The following is a 24606-nucleotide window of genomic DNA, read 5'->3' as shown; positions in this document are numbered from 1 at the left end:
TATGATGAACTTGTATCCTATATTGAACTTATATCCTATAATGAACTTATATCCTACAGTGAACTTATATCCTATAATGAACTTATATCCTATGATGAACTTATGTCCTATAATGAGCTTATATCTTAGAGTGAACTTATATCCTATAATGAACCTATATCCTACAGTGAACTTATATCCTATAATGAACTTATATCCTATGATGAACTTATATCCTATAATGAGCTTATATCTTACAATGAACTTATATCCTATAATGAACTTATATCCTATAATGAACCTATATCCTGTAATGAACTTATATCCTATAATGAATTTATATCCTATAATGAACTTATATGCTCTGATGAACCTATATCCTATAATGAACTTATATCCCATAATGAACTTATATCGTATAATGAACCTATAACCTATAATGAAGTTATATCCTGTAATGAACTTATATCCTATAATGAACTTATATCCTATGATGAACTTATGTCTCTGATGAACTTATATCCTCTGATGAACTTATATCCTATAATGAACTTTTTCTTTTTTCTTTTAAACTATTCGCCATTTCCCGCGTTAGCGAGGTAGCATTAAGAACAGAGGACTGGGCTTTTGACTGGCCCAATTCTCTGTTCCTTCTTTTGGAAAATTAAAAAAAAACGAGAGGGGAGGATTTCCAGCCCCCCGCTCCCTCCCCTTTTAGTCGCCTTCTACGACACGCAGGGAATACGTGGGAAGTATTCTTAATCCCCTATCCCCAGGGATAATAATGAACTTATATCCTATAATGAACTTATATCCTATGATGAACTTATCCTATGATGAACTTATATCCCATAATGAACTTATATCCTATAATGAACTTATATCCTATAATGAACTTATATCCTATAATGAACTTATATGCTCTGATGAACCTATATCCTGTAATGAACTTATATCCTATAATGAACTTATATCGTATAATGAACCTATATCCTATAATGAACTTATATCCTGTAATGAACTTATATCCTATTATGAACATATATCCTATAATGAACTTATATCCTATAATGAACTTATATCCTATGATGAACTTATCCTATGATGAACTTATATACTATAATGAACTTATATCCTATGATGAACTTATATCCTGTAATTAACTTATATCCTATAATGAACTTATATCCTATGATGAACTTATCCTATGATGAACTTATATCCCATAATGAACTTATATCCTATAATGAACTTAGATCCTATGATGAACTTATGTCCTATAATGAACTTATATCCTATAATGAACTTATATCCTATAATGAACTTATATCCTATGATGATTATATCCTATAATGAACTCATATCCTATAATGAACTCATATCCTATAATGAACTTATGTCCTATAATGAACTTATACCCTATGATGAACTTATATCCTATGATGAACTTATCCTATGATGAAGTTATATCCTATAATGAACGTATATCCTATAATGAACTTATATCCTATGATGAACTCATCCTATGATGAACTTATATCCTATAATGAACTTATATCCTATAATGAACTTATATCCTATGATGAACTTATATCCTATGATGAACTTATCATATGATGAACTTATATCCTATAATGAACTTATATCCTATAATGAACTTAGATCCTATGATGAACTTATATCCTATAATGAACTTATATCCTATGATGAACTTACATCCTATAATGAACTTATACCCTAAGATGAACTTATATCCTATGAAGAACTTATATCCTATAATGAACTCATATCCTATAATGAGCTTATATCCTGTAATAAACTTATATTCTATGATGAACTTATATCATATGATGAACTTATGTCCTATAATGAACTTAAATCCTATGATGAACAAATATCCTATGATAAACTTATATCCTATAATCACATTATATCCTATGGTGAACTTATATCCTATAATGAACTTATCCTATGATGAACTTATACCCTATGATGAACTTATATCTTATAATGAACTTACATCCTATGATGAACTTATATCCTATAATGAACTTATATCCTATGATGAACTTATATCCTATGAAGAACTTATATCCTATGATGAACCTATATCCTATAATGAACTTATATCCCATAATGAACTTATGTTCTATGATGAACTTATATCCTGTGATGAAGTTATATCCTATAATGAACTTATATCGTATAATGAACTTACATCCTATAATGACCTTATATCCTATGATGAACGTATATGCTATCATGAACTTATATCCTATAATGAACTCATAACCTATAATGAACTTATTTTCTGTAATGAACTTACATCCTATAATGAACTTATATCCTATGATAAACCTATACCCTATGATGAACTTATATCCTTAAATGAACTTATATCCTACAATGAACTTATATCCTATGATAAACCTATACCCTATGATGAACTTATATCCTTAAATGAACTTATATCCTACAATGAACTTATATCCTATAATGAACTTATATTCTATAATGAACTTATATCCTATGATGAAGTTATATCCTATAATGAGGTTATATCCTATGATGAACTTATATCCTATAATGAACTTATATCCTACAATGAACTTATATCCTATAATGAACTTATATTCTATAATGAAGTTATATCCTATATTCATTTATTATTTATTTTGCTTTGTCGCTGTCTCCCGCGTTTGTGAGGTAGCGCAAGGAAACACACGAAAGGAATGGCCCAACCCACCCCCATACACTTGTTTATACATACACGTCCACACACGCAAACATACATACCCATACATCTCAATGTACACATATATATACACACACAGACATATACATATATACACATGCACACAATTCACACTGTCTGCCTTTATTCATTTCCATCGCCACCTCGCCACACATGGAATAACATCCCCCTCCCCCCTCATGTGTGCGAGGTAGCGCTAGGAAAAGACAACAAAGGCCCCATTCGTTCAAACTCAGTCTGTAGCTGTCATGCAATAATGCCCGAAACCACAGCTCCCTTTCCACATCCAGGCCCCACGCAACTTTCCATGGTTTACCCCAGACGCTCCACATGCCCTGATTCAATCCATTGACAGCACGTCGACCCCGATATACCAAATCGATCCAATTCACTCTATTCCTTGCCCGCCTTTCACCCGCCTGCATGTTCAGGCCCCGATCACTCGAAATCTTTTTCACTTCATCTTTCCACCTCCAATTTGGTTCCCACTACTCCTCGTTCCCTCCACCTCCAACACATATATCCTCTTGGTCAATCTTTCCTCACTCATTCTCTCCATGTGCCCAAACCATTTCAAAACACCCTCTTCTGCTCTCTCAACCACGCTCTTCTTATTTCCACACATCTCTCTCACCCTTACATTACTTACTCGATCAAACCACCTCACACCACATATTGTCCTCAAACATCTCATTTCCAGCACATCCACCCTCCTGCGCACAACTCTATCCATAGCCCATGCCTCGCAACCATACAACATTGTTGGAACCACTATTCCTTCAAACATACCCATTTCATTGCTATTATGAACATATATTCTGTGATGAACTTATAGCCTATAATGAACTTATATTCTATGATGAACTTGTATCCTATATTGAACTTATATCCTATAATGAACTTATATCCTACAGTGAACTTATATCCTATAATGAACTTATATCCTATGATGAACTTATGTCCTATAATGAGCTTATATCTTAGAGTGAACTTATATCCTATAATGAACCTATATCCTACAGTGAACTTATATCCTATAATGAACTTATATCCTATGATGAACTTATATCCTATAATGAGCTTATATCTTACAATGAACTTATATCCTATAATGAACTTATATCCTATAATGAACCTATATCCTGTAATGAACTTATATCCTATAATGAATTTATATCCTATAATGAACTTATATGCTCTGATGAACCTATATCCTATAATGAACTTATATCCCATAATGAACTTATATCGTATAATGAACCTATAACCTATAATGAAGTTATATCCTGTAATGAACTTATATCCTATAATGAACTTATATCCTATGATGAACTTATGTCTCTGATGAACTTATATCCTCTGATGAACTTATATCCTATAATGAACTTTTTCTTTTTTCTTTTAAACTATTCGCCATTTCCCGCGTTAGCGAGGTAGCATTAAGAACAGAGGACTGGGCTTTTGACTGGCCCAATTCTCTGTTCCTTCTTTTGGAAAATTAAAAAAAAACGAGAGGGGAGGATTTCCAGCCCCCCGCTCCCTCCCCTTTTAGTCGCCTTCTACGACACGCAGGGAATACGTGGGAAGTATTCTTAATCCCCTATCCCCAGGGATAATAATGAACTTATATCCTATAATGAACTTATATCCTATGATGAACTTATCCTATGATGAACTTATATCCCATAATGAACTTATATCCTATAATGAACTTATATCCTATAATGAACTTATATCCTATAATGAACTTATATGCTCTGATGAACCTATATCCTGTAATGAACTTATATCCTATAATGAACTTATATCGTATAATGAACCTATATCCTATAATGAACTTATATCCTGTAATGAACTTATATCCTATTATGAACATATATCCTATAATGAACTTATATCCTATAATGAACTTATATCCTATGATGAACTTATCCTATGATGAACTTATATACTATAATGAACTTATATCCTATGATGAACTTATATCCTGTAATTAACTTATATCCTATAATGAACTTATATCCTATGATGAACTTATCCTATGATGAACTTATATCCCATAATGAACTTATATCCTATAATGAACTTAGATCCTATGATGAACTTATGTCCTATAATGAACTTATATCCTATAATGAACTTATATCCTATAATGAACTTATATCCTATGATGATTATATCCTATAATGAACTCATATCCTATAATGAACTCATATCCTATAATGAACTTATGTCCTATAATGAACTTATACCCTATGATGAACTTATATCCTATGATGAACTTATCCTATGATGAAGTTATATCCTATAATGAACGTATATCCTATAATGAACTTATATCCTATGATGAACTCATCCTATGATGAACTTATATCCTATAATGAACTTATATCCTATAATGAACTTATATCCTATGATGAACTTATATCCTATGATGAACTTATCATATGATGAACTTATATCCTATAATGAACTTATATCCTATAATGAACTTAGATCCTATGATGAACTTATATCCTATAATGAACTTATATCCTATGATGAACTTACATCCTATAATGAACTTATACCCTAAGATGAACTTATATCCTATGAAGAACTTACATCCTATAATGAACTCATATCCTATAATGAGCTTATATCCTGTAATAAACTTATATTCTATGATGAACTTATATCATATGATGAACTTATGTCCTATAATGAACTTAAATCCTATGATGAACAAATATCCTATGATAAACTTATATCCTATAATCACATTATATCCTATGGTGAACTTATATCCTATAATGAACTTATCCTATGATGAACTTATACCCTATGATGAACTTATATCTTATAATGAACTTACATCCTATGATGAACTTATATCCTATAATGAACTTATATCCTATGATGAACTTATATCCTATGAAGAACTTATATCCTATGATGAACCTATATCCTATAATGAACTTATATCCCATAATGAACTTATGTTCTATGATGAACTTATATCCTGTGATGAAGTTATATCCTATAATGAACTTATATCGTATAATGAACTTACATCCTATAATGACCTTATATCCTATGATGAACGTATATGCTATCATGAACTTATATCCTATAATGAACTCATAACCTATAATGAACTTATTTTCTGTAATGAACTTACATCCTATAATGAACTTATATCCTATGATAAACCTATACCCTATGATGAACTTATATCCTTAAATGAACTTATATCCTACAATGAACTTATATCCTATAATGAACTTATATTCTATAATGAACTTATATCCTATGATGAAGTTATATCCTATAATGAAGTTATATCCTATGATGAACTTATATCCTATAATGAACTTATATCCTACAATGAACTTATATCCTATAATGAACTTATATTCTATAATGAAGTTATATCCTATATTCATTTATTATTTATTTTGCTTTGTCGCTGTCTCCCGCGTTTGTGAGGTAGCGCAAGGAAACACACGAAAGGAATGGCCCAACCCACCCCCATACACTTGTTTATACATACACGTCCACACACGCAAACATACATACCCATACATCTCAATGTACACATATATATACACACACAGACATATACATATATACACATGCACACAATTCACACTGTCTGCCTTTATTCATTTCCATCGCCACCTCGCCACACATGGAATAACATCCCCCTCCCCCCTCATGTGTGCGAGGTAGCGCTAGGAAAAGACAACAAAGGCCCCATTCGTTCAAACTCAGTCTGTAGCTGTCATGCAATAATGCCCGAAACCACAGCTCCCTTTCCACATCCAGGCCCCACGCAACTTTCCATGGTTTACCCCAGACGCTCCACATGCCCTGATTCAATCCATTGACAGCACGTCGACCCCGATATACCAAATCGATCCAATTCACTCTATTCCTTGCCCGCCTTTCACCCGCCTGCATGTTCAGGCCCCGATCACTCGAAATCTTTTTCACTTCATCTTTCCACCTCCAATTTGGTTCCCACTACTCCTCGTTCCCTCCACCTCCAACACATATATCCTCTTGGTCAATCTTTCCTCACTCATTCTCTCCATGTGCCCAAACCATTTCAAAACACCCTCTTCTGCTCTCTCAACCACGCTCTTCTTATTTCCACACATCTCTCTCACCCTTACATTACTTACTCGATCAAACCACCTCACACCACATATTGTCCTCAAACATCTCATTTCCAGCACATCCACCCTCCTGCGCACAACTCTATCCATAGCCCATGCCTCGCAACCATACAACATTGTTGGAACCACTATTCCTTCAAACATACCCATTTCATTGCTATTATGAACATATATTCTGTGATGAACTTATAGCCTATAATGAACTTATATTCTATGATGAACTTGTATCCTATATTGAACTTATATCCTATAATGAACTTATATCCTACAGTGAACTTATATCCTATAATGAACTTATATCCTATGATGAACTTATGTCCTATAATGAGCTTATATCTTAGAGTGAACTTATATCCTATAATGAACCTATATCCTACAGTGAACTTATATCCTATAATGAACTTATATCCTATGATGAACTTATATCCTATAATGAGCTTATATCTTACAATGAACTTATATCCTATAATGAACTTATATCCTATAATGAACCTATATCCTGTAATGAACTTATATCCTATAATGAATTTATATCCTATAATGAACTTATAAGCTCTGATGAACCTATATCCTATAATGAACTTATATCCCATAATGAACTTATATCGTATAATGAACCTATAACCTATAATGAAGTTATTTCCTTGATGAACTTATATCCTATGATGAACTTATCCTATGATGAACTTATATCCTATAATGAACTTATATCCTATAATGAACTTATATCCTATGATGAACTCATCCTATGATGAACTTATATCCTATAATGAACTTATATCCTATAATGAACTTAGATCCTATGACGAACTTATATCCTATAATGAACTTATATCCTATAATGAACTTATGTCCTATAATGAACTTATATCCTATGATGAACTTATATCCTATGATGAACTTATCCTATGATGAACTTATATCCTATAATGAACTTATATCCTATAATGAACTTATATCCTATGATGAACTCATCCTATGATGAACTTGTATCCTATAATGAATTTGTATCCTATAATGAACTTATATCCTATAATGAACCTATATCCTATGGTGAACTTATATCCTATGATGAACTTTTATCCTATGATGAACTTTTATCCTATGATGAACATACATCCTATGATGAACTTATATCGTATAATGAACTTATATCCTATGATGAACTTTTATCCTATGATGATCCTATATCCTATAATGAGCTTATATTCTATGATGAACATATGATGAACATATCCCGTAATGAACTCATATCCTAAGATGAACTTATATCCTATGATGAACTTATATCCTATAATGAACTTATATCCTATGATGAACTTATATCCTATAATGAACTTATATCCTATGATGAACATATATCCTATGATGAACTTTTATCCTATAATGAACGTATATCCTATAATGAACTTATATCCTATGATGAACTTATATCCTATGATGAACTTTTGTCCTATGATGAACATGCATCCTATGATGAACTTATATCCTATAGTGAACATATGTCCTATGATGAACTTATATCCTATGATGAACTTATATCCTATAATGAACATATATCCTATGATGAACTTTTATCCTATAGTGAACTTATATCCTATAATGAACTTATATCCTATGATGAACTTATATCCTATAATGAACATATATCCTATGATGAACTTTTATCCTATAATGAACTTATATCCTATGATGAACTTATATCCTATAATGAACATATACTTTTATCCTATAATGAACTTATATCCTATAATGAACTTATATCCTATGATGAACTTATATCCTATAATGAACATATATCCTATGATGAACTTTTATCCTATAATGAACTTATATCCTATAATGAACTTATATCCTATGATGAACATATATCCTATGATGAACTTTTATCCTATAATGAACGTATATCCTATAATGAACTTATATCCTATGATGAACTTATATCCTATGATGAACTTTTGTCCTATGATGAACATGCATCCTATGATGAACTTATATCCTATAGTGAACATATGTCCTATGATGAACTTATATCCTATGATGAACTTATATCCTATAATGAACATATATCCTATGATGAACTTTTATCCTATAGTGAACTTATATCCTATAATGAACTTATATCCTATGATGAACTTATATCCTATAATGAACATATATCCTATGATGAACTTTTATCCTATAATGAACTTATATCCTATAATGAACTTATATCCTATGATGAACTTATACCCTATAATGAACATATATCCTATGATGAACTTTTATCCTATAATGAACTTATATCCTATAATGAACTTATATCCTATGATGAACTTATATCCCATGCAGTTACTGAAAAACCGATCATTATTGCAATCTCAGAAAGATGGGTCAACAATGAACACTTCATGACCGGGTTAGCAATACCTGGATACAAACTACGATAGATGGTTTGTACAGGGCAGGTGGTGGAGATCTGATCTATGTTGATGACAATCTAAGTGTTATTAGGATAATAGAAATAGTCACAGACACACACACACACACACACACACACACACACACACACACACACACACACACACACACACATACGCGCACACACCCACTTGCCACTCTCTATATTCACATTACTGACAATTTTAGAGGTAAACCACATCTTGGCGTTATTTACAGACCTCCTAAGCAAAATGAAGACAACAATAAAATATTATACAATAAAATTAAAACTATAGTAAACAGTAAAGACAACAATAAGATTTTATACAATGAAATCAAAGCTATAGTAAACAGTAAAGATGTTATAACAGTAGCAGACTTTAACAGTGCAAACCTAAATTGGAACACATTAACAGATGACCAAGAGGGAACGAGACTAACGGAACTGATTGAAGACGCTTTTCAAGAACACTTAATTGATAACCAGCTTCAGGTCAGAACATTCTTGATCTTGTCCTCTCTAGTGACACAAACTTATCAACTCTTGCTAAGTTAGCGAGAGGTTGTCAAACATGAATCACACTTTGATTACATTTGAGATAAATTTAGATTATGAAATAAATGACAACAAACTCTTGATCCCAGATTACAGGCCAGAACATTTTGAAAACATTAGACATGAAATTCGCAGTTCCAATTGGACAAAACTTCTTGGCGTTTACACAGTAGAGGAAATGTGGACTAATTCTACAAACACACAACTCAAGATTGAAAATAAACATATTGCATGAATCACAACCTAACCCAACCTAATTCAACTACTCTCGTCCAACCCACTTCAGTCCTCCCAATCCAACCCGCTTCATCCCCTCCCATCCAACCCATTTCACCCCCCCCCCAATCGAACTCACTTTATTGTTCCCATCAAACCTAATTCATCGCCAGCCATCCAACCCAATTCATTCCCCTTCATCTAACCCACTTCATCCCCTCCCATCTAACCCACTTCAAAACGAACCACTCACCCTCTATGTTACCTCCACTTCAGCAACCTCAGCCCACAGATCCCCGCTTCACCAACAAACCTAACATTGAGAGAAGAGATGCATCCCGAAGTGACTTGTCAAGCAGTAAACAACCCGGTCTCCTCACCTGGCCAGACTTACCCTGACCAGGCATGTATGGATGCTGCTACCTTCTCGTGTGCCCGACGGTCGGTTGGGACATCCTCCTTCTCTCAACCCTACAAACACCGATTATACTGAGTGACTCCGTCTCCTACCCCCGATGTAACATCCATAGTGTCTGACCTGCGATGACCTGACCACATACCTCCCGACCTATACCGCTGGGTGGGAGGCCCGTGAGAGGGGGGGGCTGAGGCAGCGTTTCTATGATCGCTATGAGGAGGTGGTCGCTATGAGGAGGTGGTCGCTATGAGGAGGTGGGATGTTGACGGCGCCAAAAATGAGACACAGAAGTATATGAAATCTTAACATAAATTGAGTTTTTATCAAAATATATTTTACTAAATACTGTGAAAACTGTTCCTTCACTTACCTTATCCTTGAAATACCAGGTCAGCAGTTCAACTCCAGCAAATGTACACTGCACCCACTGTAGCTTTGGCAGTCGACCGAGTATCTGACAGAACAGACTGTTAGTTGACCAGCCACTGGTGGCAGAGTGAGTAAGATACTGCACATGCTGGTGTGTGAGCATTAAAGAATGCGGGAAAAGAGAATCTTGAGAGCAAATGTGAATATCAAACAAAATTATTAGGTTTAGCAGAGAATAGCAATAGGTTAATAACAGTATGAGTCTGAATGGACAAAAATAGAGAAATGGAGAGCTTTAGCTACCTTGATGTGGATATGGCAGCGAATGGAACCACAGGAGATGAAGTGAGCTATAGAGTAGCTGAGGAAACAAAGTTCTTAGCAGCACTGAGGAATGTGAGGAACGAGAGGTTCCTAGCGTTAAGGGCAAAGATGTTTGATGGTATAGTAATCTCGTCAGTGTTGTAAGGCGTTGGACAATAATGTGAAGAAGATACATGCGCTGGAAAGGAAATGTTTGAAGTCACTATATGGCGAAAGTCGGTTTAGTCGAAGAAGAAATGATAGAGTAAGAGAGACGTGTGGTAGTAAGAGAAGCATGTATAAAAAAGAAAAAGTGAATAGAGTGTGATGAAATGGTTTGGACATGTGGTAGGAATGAGTGAGGAAAGGCTGACTAAGAAGGTACACACGTCAGGAGTAGAGGGAATAAGAAAACGGGGTAACTAAGAGATATGCAGTGAAGACTCGGGGCCTGAACATGCAGAAGAGTGTGATGATGGGTTTCCCAAGATATATTCTATTGGATCCAAGTTAAAATACCCTAGATCTTTCACTGATAAATCTCTTAAGTTGGTAAAGAAATCATGTTATAGAAGTAAGCCCAAACCTCCTCTTGATACTAAGAATCTTTTAGTAATGATTTTACATTACTTCCGAGTTTGCTTAAATCCTTTAATGTAAATATAGTCTTCAGCAATAACGATAGAATAAAGGATATCTTAATCAATCACAAGAAATTTCTGCGCCTGTGTTTACAGAATCCCTTGTAAATGCTGTAATATATCATATATTAAGCAGACTGGTAAAGATCTTTATGTTAGACTAAAGCAACATAAATATAGAATAAGAAAAGGAGAAGAATCAAGAGTCTTGTTTAATCATTTTAAATATTATAGCCATTAAATTGACTGGAATAACGCTAATTCAGTTATCAACTGCAATTCCTTTACCACGAGAAATATCTATGAAACTTCCATAATCGAACAAAAAATATTGTTTGTAACATGAATAATAGTGAAGTTCTATACAAATCTGAAAACTTTCTCGTAGGCAAAATTTGTAACCACTTCCTTTATCTGTCCACATAAAAGATAATATATATATATATATATATATATATATATATATATATATATATATATATATATATATATATATATATATATATATATATATATATATATATATATATATATATATATATATATATATCTTTCTTTTCTTTCGTACTATTCGCCATTTCCCGGGATACGAGGTAGCGTTAAGAACAGAGGACTTGGCCTTCGAGGGAATATCCTCACCTGGCCCCCTTCTCTGTTCCTTCTTTTGGAAAATTGAAAAAAACGAGAGGGGAGGATTTCCAGCCACCCGCTCCCTCCCCTTTTAGTCGCCTTCTACGACACGCAGGGAGTGTGTGGGAAGTATTCTTTCTCCCCTATCCCCAGGGATATATATATATATATATATATATATATATATATATATATATATATATATATATATATATATATATATATATATATGTATATATATTTGTTTTCTTTCATACTATTCGCCATTTCCCGCGTTAGCAAGTTAACGTTAAGACCAAAGGACTGGACTTTTGATGGAATATCCTTACCTGGCCCCCTTCTCTGTTCCTTCTTTTAGAAAATAGAAAATAATTGAAAAGTGAGGATTTCCAGCCCCCCCCCGCTCCCTCCCCTTTTAGTCGCCTTCTACGACATGCAGGGAATACGTGGGAAGTATTCTTTCTCCCCTATCCCCATGGACGATACATATATATATATATATATATATATATATATATATATATATATATATATATATATATATATATATATATATATATATGATATCTGGGGTGAGTCACAGAAGATTGAACAAGGTGCAAGTATCGGTCAAATAAGACAATACTTAACATGATGTTCTAGCAGTATCAACTAGTACTTTATTTTATTGATTTATAATCAACACAGTGCAAGGAATAGAGTGAATTGGAAGGATGTGGTATACCGGGGTCGACGTGCTAGCACGCCAATGGATTGAACCAGGGCATGTGAAGCGTCTGGGGTAAACCATGGAAAGTTCTGTGGGGCCCGGGTGTGGAAAAGGAGCTGTAGTTTCGGTGCATTATTACATGACAGCAAGAGACTCAGTGTGAACGAATGGGGCCTTTGTTGTCATTCCTAGCGCTACCTCGCACACATGAGGGGGGAGGGGGTTGTTATTCATTGTGTGGCGGGGTGGCGATAGGAATGAGTAAAGGCAGACAGTATGAATTATGTACTTGGGCATATATGTACATCTCTGTGTATGTACATATATGTATATATTGAGATGTATGGGTATGCATATATGCTGTGTGTGGACGTGTATGTATATACATGTGTATGTGGGTGGGTTGGGCCTTTCTTTCGTCTGCTTCCTTGCGCTACCTCGCTAACAAGGGAGACAGCGACAAAGCAAAATAATTGATATATATATATATATATATATATATATATATATATATATATATTTTTTTTTTTTTTTTTTTTTTTTATACTTTGTCGCTGTCTCCCGCGTTTGCGAGGTAGCGCAAGGAAACAGACGAAAGAAATGGCCCAACCCCCCCCATACACATGTACATACACACGTCCACACACACAAATATACATACCTACACAGCTTTCCATGGTTTACCCCGGACGCTTCACATGCCTTGATTCAATCCACTGACAGCACGTCAACCCCTGTATACCACATCGCTCCAATTCACTCTATTCCTTGCCCTCCTTTCACCCTCCTGCATGTTCAGGCCCCGATCACACAAAATCTTTTTCACTCCATCTTTCCACCTCCAATTTGGTCTCCCTCTTCTCCTCGTTCCCTCCACCTCCGACACATATATCCTCTTGGTCAATCTTTCCTCACTCATTCTCTCCATGTGCCCAAACCATTTTAAAACACCCTCTTCTGCTCTCTCAACCACGCTCTTTTTATTTCCACACATCTCTCTTACCCTTACGTTACTTACTCGATCAAACCACCTCACACCACACATTGTCCTCAAACATCTCATTTCCAGCACATCCATCCTCCTGCGCACAACTCTATCCATAGCCCACGCCTCGCAACCATACAACATTGTTGGAACCACTATTCCTTCAAACATACCCATTTTTGCTTTCCGGGATAATGTTCTCGACTTCCACACATTTTTCAAGGCTCCCAAAATTTTCGCCCCCTCCCCCACCCTATGATCCACTTCCGCTTCCATGGTTCCATCCGCTGACAGATCCACTCCAAGATATCTAAAACACTTCACTTCCTCCAGTTTTTCACCATTCAAACTCACCTCCCAATTGACTTGACCCTCAACCCTACTGTACCTAATAACCTTGCTCTTATTCACATTTACTCTTAACTTTCTTCTTCCACACACTTTACCAAACTCCGTCACCAGCTTCTGCAGTTTCTCACATGAATCCGCCACCAGCGCTGTATCATCAGCGAACAACAACTGACTCACTTCCCAAGCTCTCTCATCCCCAACAGACTTCATACTTGCCCCTCTTTCCAAGACTCTTGCATTTACCTCCCTAACAACCCCATCCATAAACAAATTAAACAACCATGGAGACATCACACACCCCTGCCGCAAACCTACATTCACTGAGAACCAATCACTTTCCTCTCTTCCTACACGTACACATGCCTTACATCCTCGATAAAAACTTTTCACTGCTTCTAACAACTTGCCTCCCACACCATATATTCTTAATACCTTCCACAGAGCATCTCTATCAACTCTATCATATGCCTTCTCCAGATCCATAAATGCTACATACAAATCCATTTGCTTTTCTAAGTATTTCTCACATACATTCTTCAAAGCAAACACCTGATCCACACATCCTCTACCACTTCTGAAACCACACTGCTCTTCCCCAATCTGATGCTCTGTACATGCCTTCACCCTCTCAATCAATACCCTCCCATATAATTTACCAGGAATACTCAACAAACTTATACCTCTGTAATTTGAGCACTCACTCTTATCCCCTTTGCCTTTGTACAATGGCACTATGCACGCATTCCGCCAATCCTCAGGCACCTCACCATGAGTCATACATACATTAAATAACCTTACCAACCAGTCAACAATACAGTCACCCCCTTTTTTAATAAATTCCACAGCAATACCATCCAAACCTGCTGCCTTGCCGGCTTTCATCTTCCGCAAAGCTTTTACTACCTCTTCTCTGTTTACCAAATCATTTTCCCTAACCCTCTCACTTTGCACACCACCTCGACCCAAACACCCTATATCTGCCACTCTGTCATCAGACACATTCAACAAACCTTCAAAATACTCATTCCATCTCCTTCTCACATCACCACTACTTGTTATCACCTCCCCATTTGCGCCCTTCACTGAAGTTCCCATTTGCTCCCTTGTCTTACGCACCCTATTTACCTCCTTCCAGAACATCTTTTTATTCTCCCTAAAATTTACTGATAGTCTCTCACCCCAACTCTCATTTGCCCTTTTTTTCACCTCTTGCACCTTTCTCTTGACCTCCTGTCTCTTTCTTTTATACTTCTCCCACTCAATTGCATTTTTTCCCTGCAAAAATCGTCCAAATGCCTCTCTCTTCTCTTTCACTAATACTCTTACTTCTTCATCCCACCACTCACTACCCTTTCTAAACAGCCCACCTCCCACTCTTCTCATGCCACAAGCATCTTTTGCGCAATCCATCACTGATTCCCTAAATACATCCCATTCCTCCCCCACTCCCCTTACTTCCATTGTTCTCACCTTTTTCCATTCTGTACATAGTCTCTCCTGATACTTCTTCACACAGGTCTCCTTCCCAAGCTCACTTACTCTCACCACCTTCTTCACCCCAACATTCACTCTTCTTTTCTGAAAACCCATACTAATCTTCACCTTAGCCTCCACAAGATAATGATCAGACATCCCTCCAGTTGCACCTCTCAGCACATTGACATCCAAAAGTCTCTCTTTCGCACGCCTGTCAATTAACACGTAATCCAATAATGCTCTCTGGCCATCTCTCCTACTTACATAAGTATACTTATGTATATCTCGCTTTTTAAACCAGGTATTCCCAATCATCAGTCGCGGGAGACAGCGACAAAGTATAATAAAAATATATATATATATATATATATATATATATATATATATATATATATATATATATTTTTATTATACTTTGTCGCTGTCTCCCGCGTTTGCGAGGTAGCGCAAGGAAACAGACGAAAGAAATGGCCCAACCCACCTCCATACACATGTATATACATACGTCCACACACGCAAATATACATACCTACACAGCTTTCCATGGTTTACCGTAGACGCTTCACATGCCTTGCTTCAATCCACTGACAGCACGTCAACCCCGGTATACCACATCGCTCCAATTCACTCTATTCCTTGCCCTCCTTTCACCGTCCTGCATGTTCAGGCCCCGATCACACAAAATCTTTTTCACTCCATCTTTCCACCTAAAATTTGGTCTCCCTCTTCTCCTTGTTCCCTCCACCTCCGACACATATATCCTCTTGGTCAATCTTTCCTCACTCATCCTCTCCATGTGCCCAAACCACTTCAAAACACCCTCTTCTGCTCTCTCAACAACGCTCTTTTTATTTCCACACATCTCTCTTACCCTTACGTTACTCACTCGATCAAACCACCTCACACCACATATTGTCCTCAAACATCTCATTTCCAGCACATCCATCCTCCTGCGCACAACTCTATCCATAGCCCACGCCTCGCAACCATACAACATTGTTGGAACCACTATTCCTTCAAACATACCCATTTTTGCTTTCCGAGATAATGTTCTCGACTTCCACACATTCTTCAAGGCCCCCAGGATTTTCGCCCCCTCCCCCACCCTATGATCCACTTCCGCTTCCATGGTTCCATCCGCTGCAAGATCCACTCCCAGATATCTAAAACACTTCACTTCCTCCAGTTTTTCTCCATTCAAACTCACCTCCCAATTGACTTGACCCTCAACCCTACTGTACCTAATAACCTTGCTCTTATTCACATTTACTCTTAACTTTCTTCTTCCACACACTTTACCAAACTCAGTCACCAGCTTCTGCAGTTTCTCACATGAAACAGCCACCATCGCTGTATCATCAGCGAACAACAACTGACTCACTTCCCAAGCTCTCTCATCCCCAACAGACTTCATACTTGCCCCTCTTTCCAAAACTCTTGAATTTACCTCCCTAACAACCCCATCCATAAACAAATTAAACAACCATGGAGACATCACACACCCCTGCCGCAAACCTACATTCACTGAGAACCAATCACTTTCCTCTCTTCCTACACGTACACATGCCTTACATCCTCGATAAAAACTTTTCACTGCTTCTAACAACTTTCCTCCCACACCATATATTCTTAATACCTTCCACAGAGCATCTCTATCAACTCTATCATATGCCTTCTCCAGATCCATAAATGCTACATACAAATCCATTTGCTTTTCTAAGTATTTCTCACATACATTCTTCAAAGCAAACACCTGATCCACACATCCTCTACCACTTCTGAAACCACACTGCTCTTCCCCAATCTGATGCTCTGTACATGCCTTCACCCTCTCAATCAATACCCTCCCATATAATTTACCAGGAATACTCAACAAACTTATACCTCTGTAATTTGAGCACTCACTCTTATCCCCTTTGCCTTTGTACAATGGCACTATGCACGCATTCCGCCAATCTTCAGGCACCTCACCATGAGTCATGCATACATTAAATAACCTTACCAACCAGTCAACAATACAGTCACCCCCTTTTTTAATAAATTCAACTGCAATACCATCCAAACCTGCTGCCTTGCCGGCTTTCATCTTCCGCAAAGCTTTCACTACCTCTTCTCTGTTTACCAAATCATTTTCCCTAACCCTCTCACTTTGCACACCACCTCGACCAAAACACCCTATATCTGCCACTCTATCATCAAACACATTCAACAAACCTTCAAAATACTCACTCCATCTCCTTCTCACATCACCACTACTTGTTATCACCTCTCCACTTGCGCCCTTCACCGAAGGTCCCATTTGATCCCTTGTCTTACGCACTTTATTTACCTCCTTCCAGAACATCTTTTTATTCTCCCTAAAATTTAATGATACTCTCTCACCCCAACTCTCATTTGCCCTCTTTTTCACCTCTTGCACCTTTCTCTTGACCTCCTGTCTCTTTCTTTTATACAATCTCCCACTCAATTGCATTTTTTCCCTGCAAAAATCGTCCAAATGCCTCTCTCTTCTCTTTCACTAATACTCTTACTTCTTCATCCCACCACTCACTACCCTTTCTAATCAACCCACCTCCCACTCTTCTCAAGCCACAAGCATCTTTTGCGCAATCCATCACTGCATCCCTAGATACATCCCATTCCTCCCCCACTCCCCTTACTTCCATTGTTCTCACCTTTTTCCATTCTGTACTCAGTCTCTCCTGGTACTTCCTCACACAGGTCTCTTTCTCAAGCTCACTTACTCTCACCACACTCTTCACCCCAACATTCACTCTTCTTTTCTGAAAACCCATACAAATCTTCACCTTTGCCTCCACAAGATAATGATCAGACATCCCTCCAGTTGCACCTCTCAGCACATTAACATCCAAAAGTCTCTCTTTCGCACGCCTGTCAATTAACACGTAATCCAATAACGCTCTCTGGCCATCTCTCCTACTTACATAAGTATACTTATGTATATCTCGCTTTTTAAACCAGGTATTCCCAATCATCAGTCCTTTTTCAGCACATAAATCTACAAGCTCTTCACCATTTCCATTTACAACACTGAACACCCCATGTATACCAATTATTCCCTCAACTGCCACATTACTCACCTTTGAATTCAAATCACCCATCACTATGACCCGGTCTCGTGCATCAAAACCACTAACACACTCATTCAGCTGCTCCCAAAACACTTGCCTCTCTTGATCTTTCTTCTCATGCCCAGGTGCATATGCACCAATAATCACCCACCTCTCTCCATCAACTTTCAGTTTTACCCATATTAATCGAGAATTTACTTTCTTACACTCTATCACATACTCCCACAACTCCTGTTTCAGGAGTATTGCTACTCCTTCCCTTGCTCTTGTCCTCTCACTAACCCCTGACTTTACTCCCCAGACATTCCCAAACCACTCTTCCCCTTTACCCTTGAGTTTCGTTTCACTCAGAGTCAAAACATCCAGGTTCCTTTCCTCAAACATGCTACCTATCTACCTATATATATATATATATATATATATATATATATATATATATATATATATATATATATATATATATATATATATATATATATATATATATATATATATATATATATATATATATATATATATATATATATATATATATATATATATGTAAGTAGGAGAGATGGCCAGAGAGCGTTATTGCATTACGTGTTAATTGACAGGCGCGCGAAAGAGAGACTTTTGGATGTTAATGTGCTAAGAGGTGCAACTCTAGGGATGTCTGATCATTATCTTGTGGAGGCTAAGGTGAAGAAAAGAAGAGTGAATGTTGGGGTGAAGAGGGTGGTGACAGTAAGTGAGCTTGGGAAGGAGACGTGTGAGGAAGTACCAGGAGAGACTGAGTATAGAATGGAAAAAGGTGAGAACAATGGAAGTAAGGGGAGTGGGGGAGGAATGGGATGTATTTAGGGATGCAGTGATGGATTGCGCAAAAGATGCTTGTGGCATGAGAAGAGTGGGAGGTGGGTTGATTAGAAAGGGGAGTGAGTGGTGGGATGAAGAAGTAACATTATTAGTGAAAGAGAAGAGAGAGGCATTTGGACGATTTTTGCAGGGAAAAAATGCAATTGAGTGGGAGATGTATAAAAGAAAGAGACAGGAGGTCAAGAGAAAGGTGCAAGAGGTGAAAAAGAGGGCAAATGAGAGTTGGGGTGAGAGAGTATCATTAAATTTTAGGGAGAATAAAAAGATGTTCTGGAAGGAGGTAAATAAAGTGCGTAAGACAAGGGAGCAAATGGGAACTTCAGTGAAGGGCGCAAATGGGGAGGTGATAACAAGTAGTGGTGATGTGAGAAGGAGATGGAGCGAGTATTTTGAAGGTTTGTTGAATGTGTTTGATGATAGAGTGGCAGATATAGGGTGTTTTGGTCGAGGTGGTGTGCAAAGTGAGAGGGCTAGGGAAAATGATTTGGTAAACAGAGAAGAGGTAGTAAAAGCTTTGCGGAAGATGAAAGCTGGCAAGGCAGCAGGTTTGGATGGTATTGCAGTGGAATTTATTAAAAAAGAGGGTGACTGTATTATTGACTGGTTGGTAAGGTTATTTAATGTATGTATGACTCATGGTGAGGTGCCTGAGGATTGGCGGAACGCGTGCATAGTCCCATTGTACAAAGGCAAAGGGGATAAGAGTGAGTGCTCAAATTACAGAGGTATAAGTTTGTTGAGTATTCCCGGTAAATTGTATGGGAGGGTATTGATTGAGAGGGTGAAGGCATGTACAGAGCATCAGATTGGGGAAGAGCAGTGTAGTTTCAGAAGTGGTAGAGGATGTGTGGATCAGGTGTTTGCTTTGAAGAATGTATGTGAGAAATACTTAGAAAAGCAAATGGATTTGTATGTAGCATTTATGGATCTGGAGAAGGCATATGATAGAGTTGATAGAGATTCTGTGTGGAAGGTATTAAGAATATATGGAGTGGGAGGCAAGTTGTTAGAAGCAGTGAAAAGTTTTTATCGAGGATGTAAGGCATGTGTACGTGTAGGAAGAGAGGAAAGTGATTGGTTCTCAGTGAATGTATGTTTGCGGCAGGGGTGTGTGATGTCTCCATGGTTGTTTAATTTGTTTATGGATGGGTTGTTAGGGAGGTGAATGCAAGAGTTTTGGAAAGAGGGGCAAGTATGAAGTCTGTTGGGGATGAGAGAGCTTGGGAAGTGAGTTAGTTGTTGTTCGCTGATGATACAGCGCTGGTGGCTGATTCATGTGGGAAACTGCAGAAGCTGGTGATTGAGTTTGGTAAAGTGTGTGAAAGAAGAAAGTTAAGAGTAAATGTGAATAAGAGCAAGGTAATTAGGTACAGTAGGGTTGAGGGTCAAGTCAATTGGGAGGTAAGTTTGAATGGAGAAAAACTGGAGGAAGTGAAGTGTTTTAGATATCTGGGAGTGGATCTGGCAGCGGATGGAACCATGGAAGCGGAAGTGGATCATAGGGTGGGGGAGGGGGCGAAAATCCTGGGAGCCTTGAAGAATGTGTGGAAGTCGAGAACATTATCTCGGAAAGCAAAAATAGGTATGTTTGAAGGAATAGTGATTCCAACAATGTTGTATGGTTGCGAGGCGTGGGCTATGGATAGAGTTGTGCGCAGGAGGATGGATGTGCTGGAAATGAGATGTTTGAGGACAATGTGTGGTGTGAGGTGGTTTGATCGAGTAAGTAACGTAAGGGAAAGAGAGATATGTGGAAATAAAAAGAGCGTGGTTGAGAGAGCAGAAGAGGGTGTTTTGAAATGGTTTGGGCACATGGAGAGAATGAGTGAGGAAAGAGTGACCAAGAGGATATATGTGTCGGAGGTGGAGGGAACGAGAATTGGGAGACCAAATTGGAGGTGGAAAGATGGAGTGAAAAAGATTTTGTGTGATCGGGGCCTGAACATGCAGGAGGGTGAAAGGAGGGCAAGGAATAGAGTGAATTGGATCGATGTGGTATACCGGGGTTGACGTGCTGTCAGTGGATTGAAGCAGGGCATGTGAAGCGTCTGGGGTAAACCATGGAAAGCTGTGTAGGTATGTATATTTGCGTGTGTGGACGTATGTATATACATGTGTATGGGGGTGGGTTGGGCCATTTCTTTCGTCTGTTTCCTTGCGCTACCTCGCAAACGCGGGAGACAGCGACAAAGCAAAAAAAAAAAAAAATGGGAACTTCAGTGAAGGGCGCAAATGGGGAGGTGATAACAAGTAGTGGTGATGTGAGAAGGAGATGGAGTGAGTATTTTGAAGGTTTGTTGAATGTGTTTGATGATAGAGTGGCAGATATAGGGTGTTTTGGTCGAGGTGGTGTGCAAAGTGACAGGGTTAGGGAAAATGATTTGGTAAACAGAGAAGAGGTAGTGAAAGCTTTGCGGAAGATGAAAGCCGGCAAGGCAGCAGGTTTGGATGGTATTGCAGTGGAATTTATAAAAAAAGGGGGTGACTGTATTGTTGACTGGTTGGTAAGGTTATTCAATGTATGTATGACTCATGGTGAGGTGCCTGAGGATTGGCGGAATGCGTGCATAGTGCCATTGTACAAAGGCAAAGGGGATAAGAGTGAGTGCTCAAATTACAGAGGTATAAGTTTGTTGAGTATTCCTGATAAATTATATGGGAGGGTATTGATTGAGAGGGTGAAGGCATGTACAGAGCATCAGATTGGGGAAGAGCAGTGTGGTTTCAGAAGTGGTAGAGGATGTGTGGATCAGGTGTTTGCTTTGAAGAATATATGTGAGAAATACTTAGAAAAGCAAATGGATTTGTATGTAGCATTTATGGATCTGGAGAAGGCATATGATAGAGTTGATAGAGATGCTCTGTGGAAGGTATTAAGAATATATGGTGTGGGAGGAAAGTTGTTAGAAGCAGTGAAAAGTTTTTATCGAGGATGTAAGGCATGTGTACGTGTAGGAAGAGAGGAAAGTGATTGGTTCTCAGTGAATGTAGGTTTGCGGCAGGGGTGTGTGATGTCTCCATGGTTGTTTAATTTGTTTATGGATGGGGTTGTTAGGGAGGTGAATGCAAGAGTTTTGGAAAGAGGGGCAAGTATGAAGTCTGTTGGGGATGAGAGAGCTTGATAAGTGAGTCAGTTGTTGTTCGCTGATGATACAGCGCTGGTGGCTGATTCATGTGAGAAACCACACACACATCAGTATTCATTAAGACCTCGCCTTTAAGAAGTTGCTTAGTTTATCATTTTCTAGGTTCTTCCTTCTCATGTCCTTATGGTGTCTTCCTGTATATGACACCATGGCAGTACCAGGCGCCCTTCTCACCACTCCCCGCCAGGTCCGCCTCGTGAGGGACACAGTTAAGTTGGGCCTGGAAGGTCTACCCTACACTAACGATAATTTAGTGAAACTAATGGAGGCCGTACCTTGCTTACGGTCTACCTTACTCAAGTTTTACACCAGTGCGTCCATCAGAAACTCTAGTGTTGCTCCTCCTCCAACTTTGTTACACCAGTGGACCTGGAAACTGAATAGTACCTGTGTAATTCTGTATGACATAATACAAGACATTGAATCTCCAGTGAATACTAATACCAGGATGAACACAGAAAAGCAGAGGAGAAGCAAGAGAGGTCTGCTTAATTGTGTAGGTTCTCTCCAATCATACTTGTTTGGTACTGCTACTCAGGAAGAACTTAATTCAGTTAGGAATCAGATTGCATCTTTACAATTTCAACAACTTCTTAACAACAGGTATATCAAAGCTGAGGCTAAGGTCTTAAAACAACATTCTAGATATTTGAATGACATGATGTTAACTTTTAATAACTTAACACAACAGGTAGAACTAATGTCAAAGTCTGTTAAATCTACATATGCTATAGTGACTATTTCCACATATGTTGATAGTTTATATACCCAAATCACTTATTATGCACATTATTTCACTGGCTTATTGGAAGATGTTAATAACCTGGTAGACCAAGTTGTCACACCATCACTTTTTTCCCTTCTCGGAACTCACACGTATTATTGACACAATTCTGGTGCACCTCAGCTCTCCCTCTACATCACGTGGCCAGTTATTACTCCTTACTAACGGTTGACGTGATCCTCGAAGCGGTCATTATTCACATACCATTCACTGACTCCAATACTTACAGCCTTGTGAACGTAATACCATTCCCTTTTAATTATACAAAAGAGTTGCAAAAGACTCTCATCCTTGCTGATAACATGAACTTTCTCTTATATAATATTAATTCCTCGTTGATTGCACATCTCTCCTTGCATGATTTAGCATTGTGCCATAAACCATTGTTGACAACTTGATTTGCCACCACAATACCTTGGTTTTTCATAATTTACAAACTCATGTGAGGACCAACTACTTTTGGGGCATCAACAAAATGTTCTTCATTCTTGTTCCTTTAAGGACATTACTGTTACTGAACCTTGGATTGAAAGTATGGACCAGTATCACGTACTGTTTTTCCCAGACCCGCAAAATGTTCTCATTCATTGCCCACCTAATCATCCCAAATCTTATTTGTTTCTGGGACACATTCAGTTTGGACAACAATGTACTGTTATCAGTTCCAGTTTCAAATTGTTCGGCACTCATGATCATTTTTTGGGACAAATTGATAGAGCTATCCCGAGTATAGAACGAATCCCCCAAAACATCAACT

General features: G+C 37.6%; 1 protein-coding gene across 1 annotated transcript in view; it reads right to left on the bottom strand.

Moving 5' to 3' along the window:
• LOC139758861 (glyoxylate/hydroxypyruvate reductase A-like) overlaps positions 1 to 24606 on the bottom strand; it is a 154770-nt gene that overhangs the window by 120435 nt on the left and 9729 nt on the right. The window contains exon 3 of the mRNA XM_071680726.1: positions 10876 to 10959. Within this exon, the coding sequence (XP_071536827.1) occupies positions 10876 to 10959 (84 nt within the window). The remainder of the gene's footprint in view (positions 1 to 10875; positions 10960 to 24606) is intronic.

Source organism: Panulirus ornatus, chromosome 31 (genome assembly GCF_036320965.1).
Source record: "Panulirus ornatus isolate Po-2019 chromosome 31, ASM3632096v1, whole genome shotgun sequence".
Lineage (NCBI taxonomy): Eukaryota > Metazoa > Arthropoda > Malacostraca > Decapoda > Palinuridae > Panulirus > Panulirus ornatus.
The sequence above is the reverse complement of the archived record's forward strand: the minus strand, read 5'-3'. Positions and strand labels throughout refer to the sequence as shown.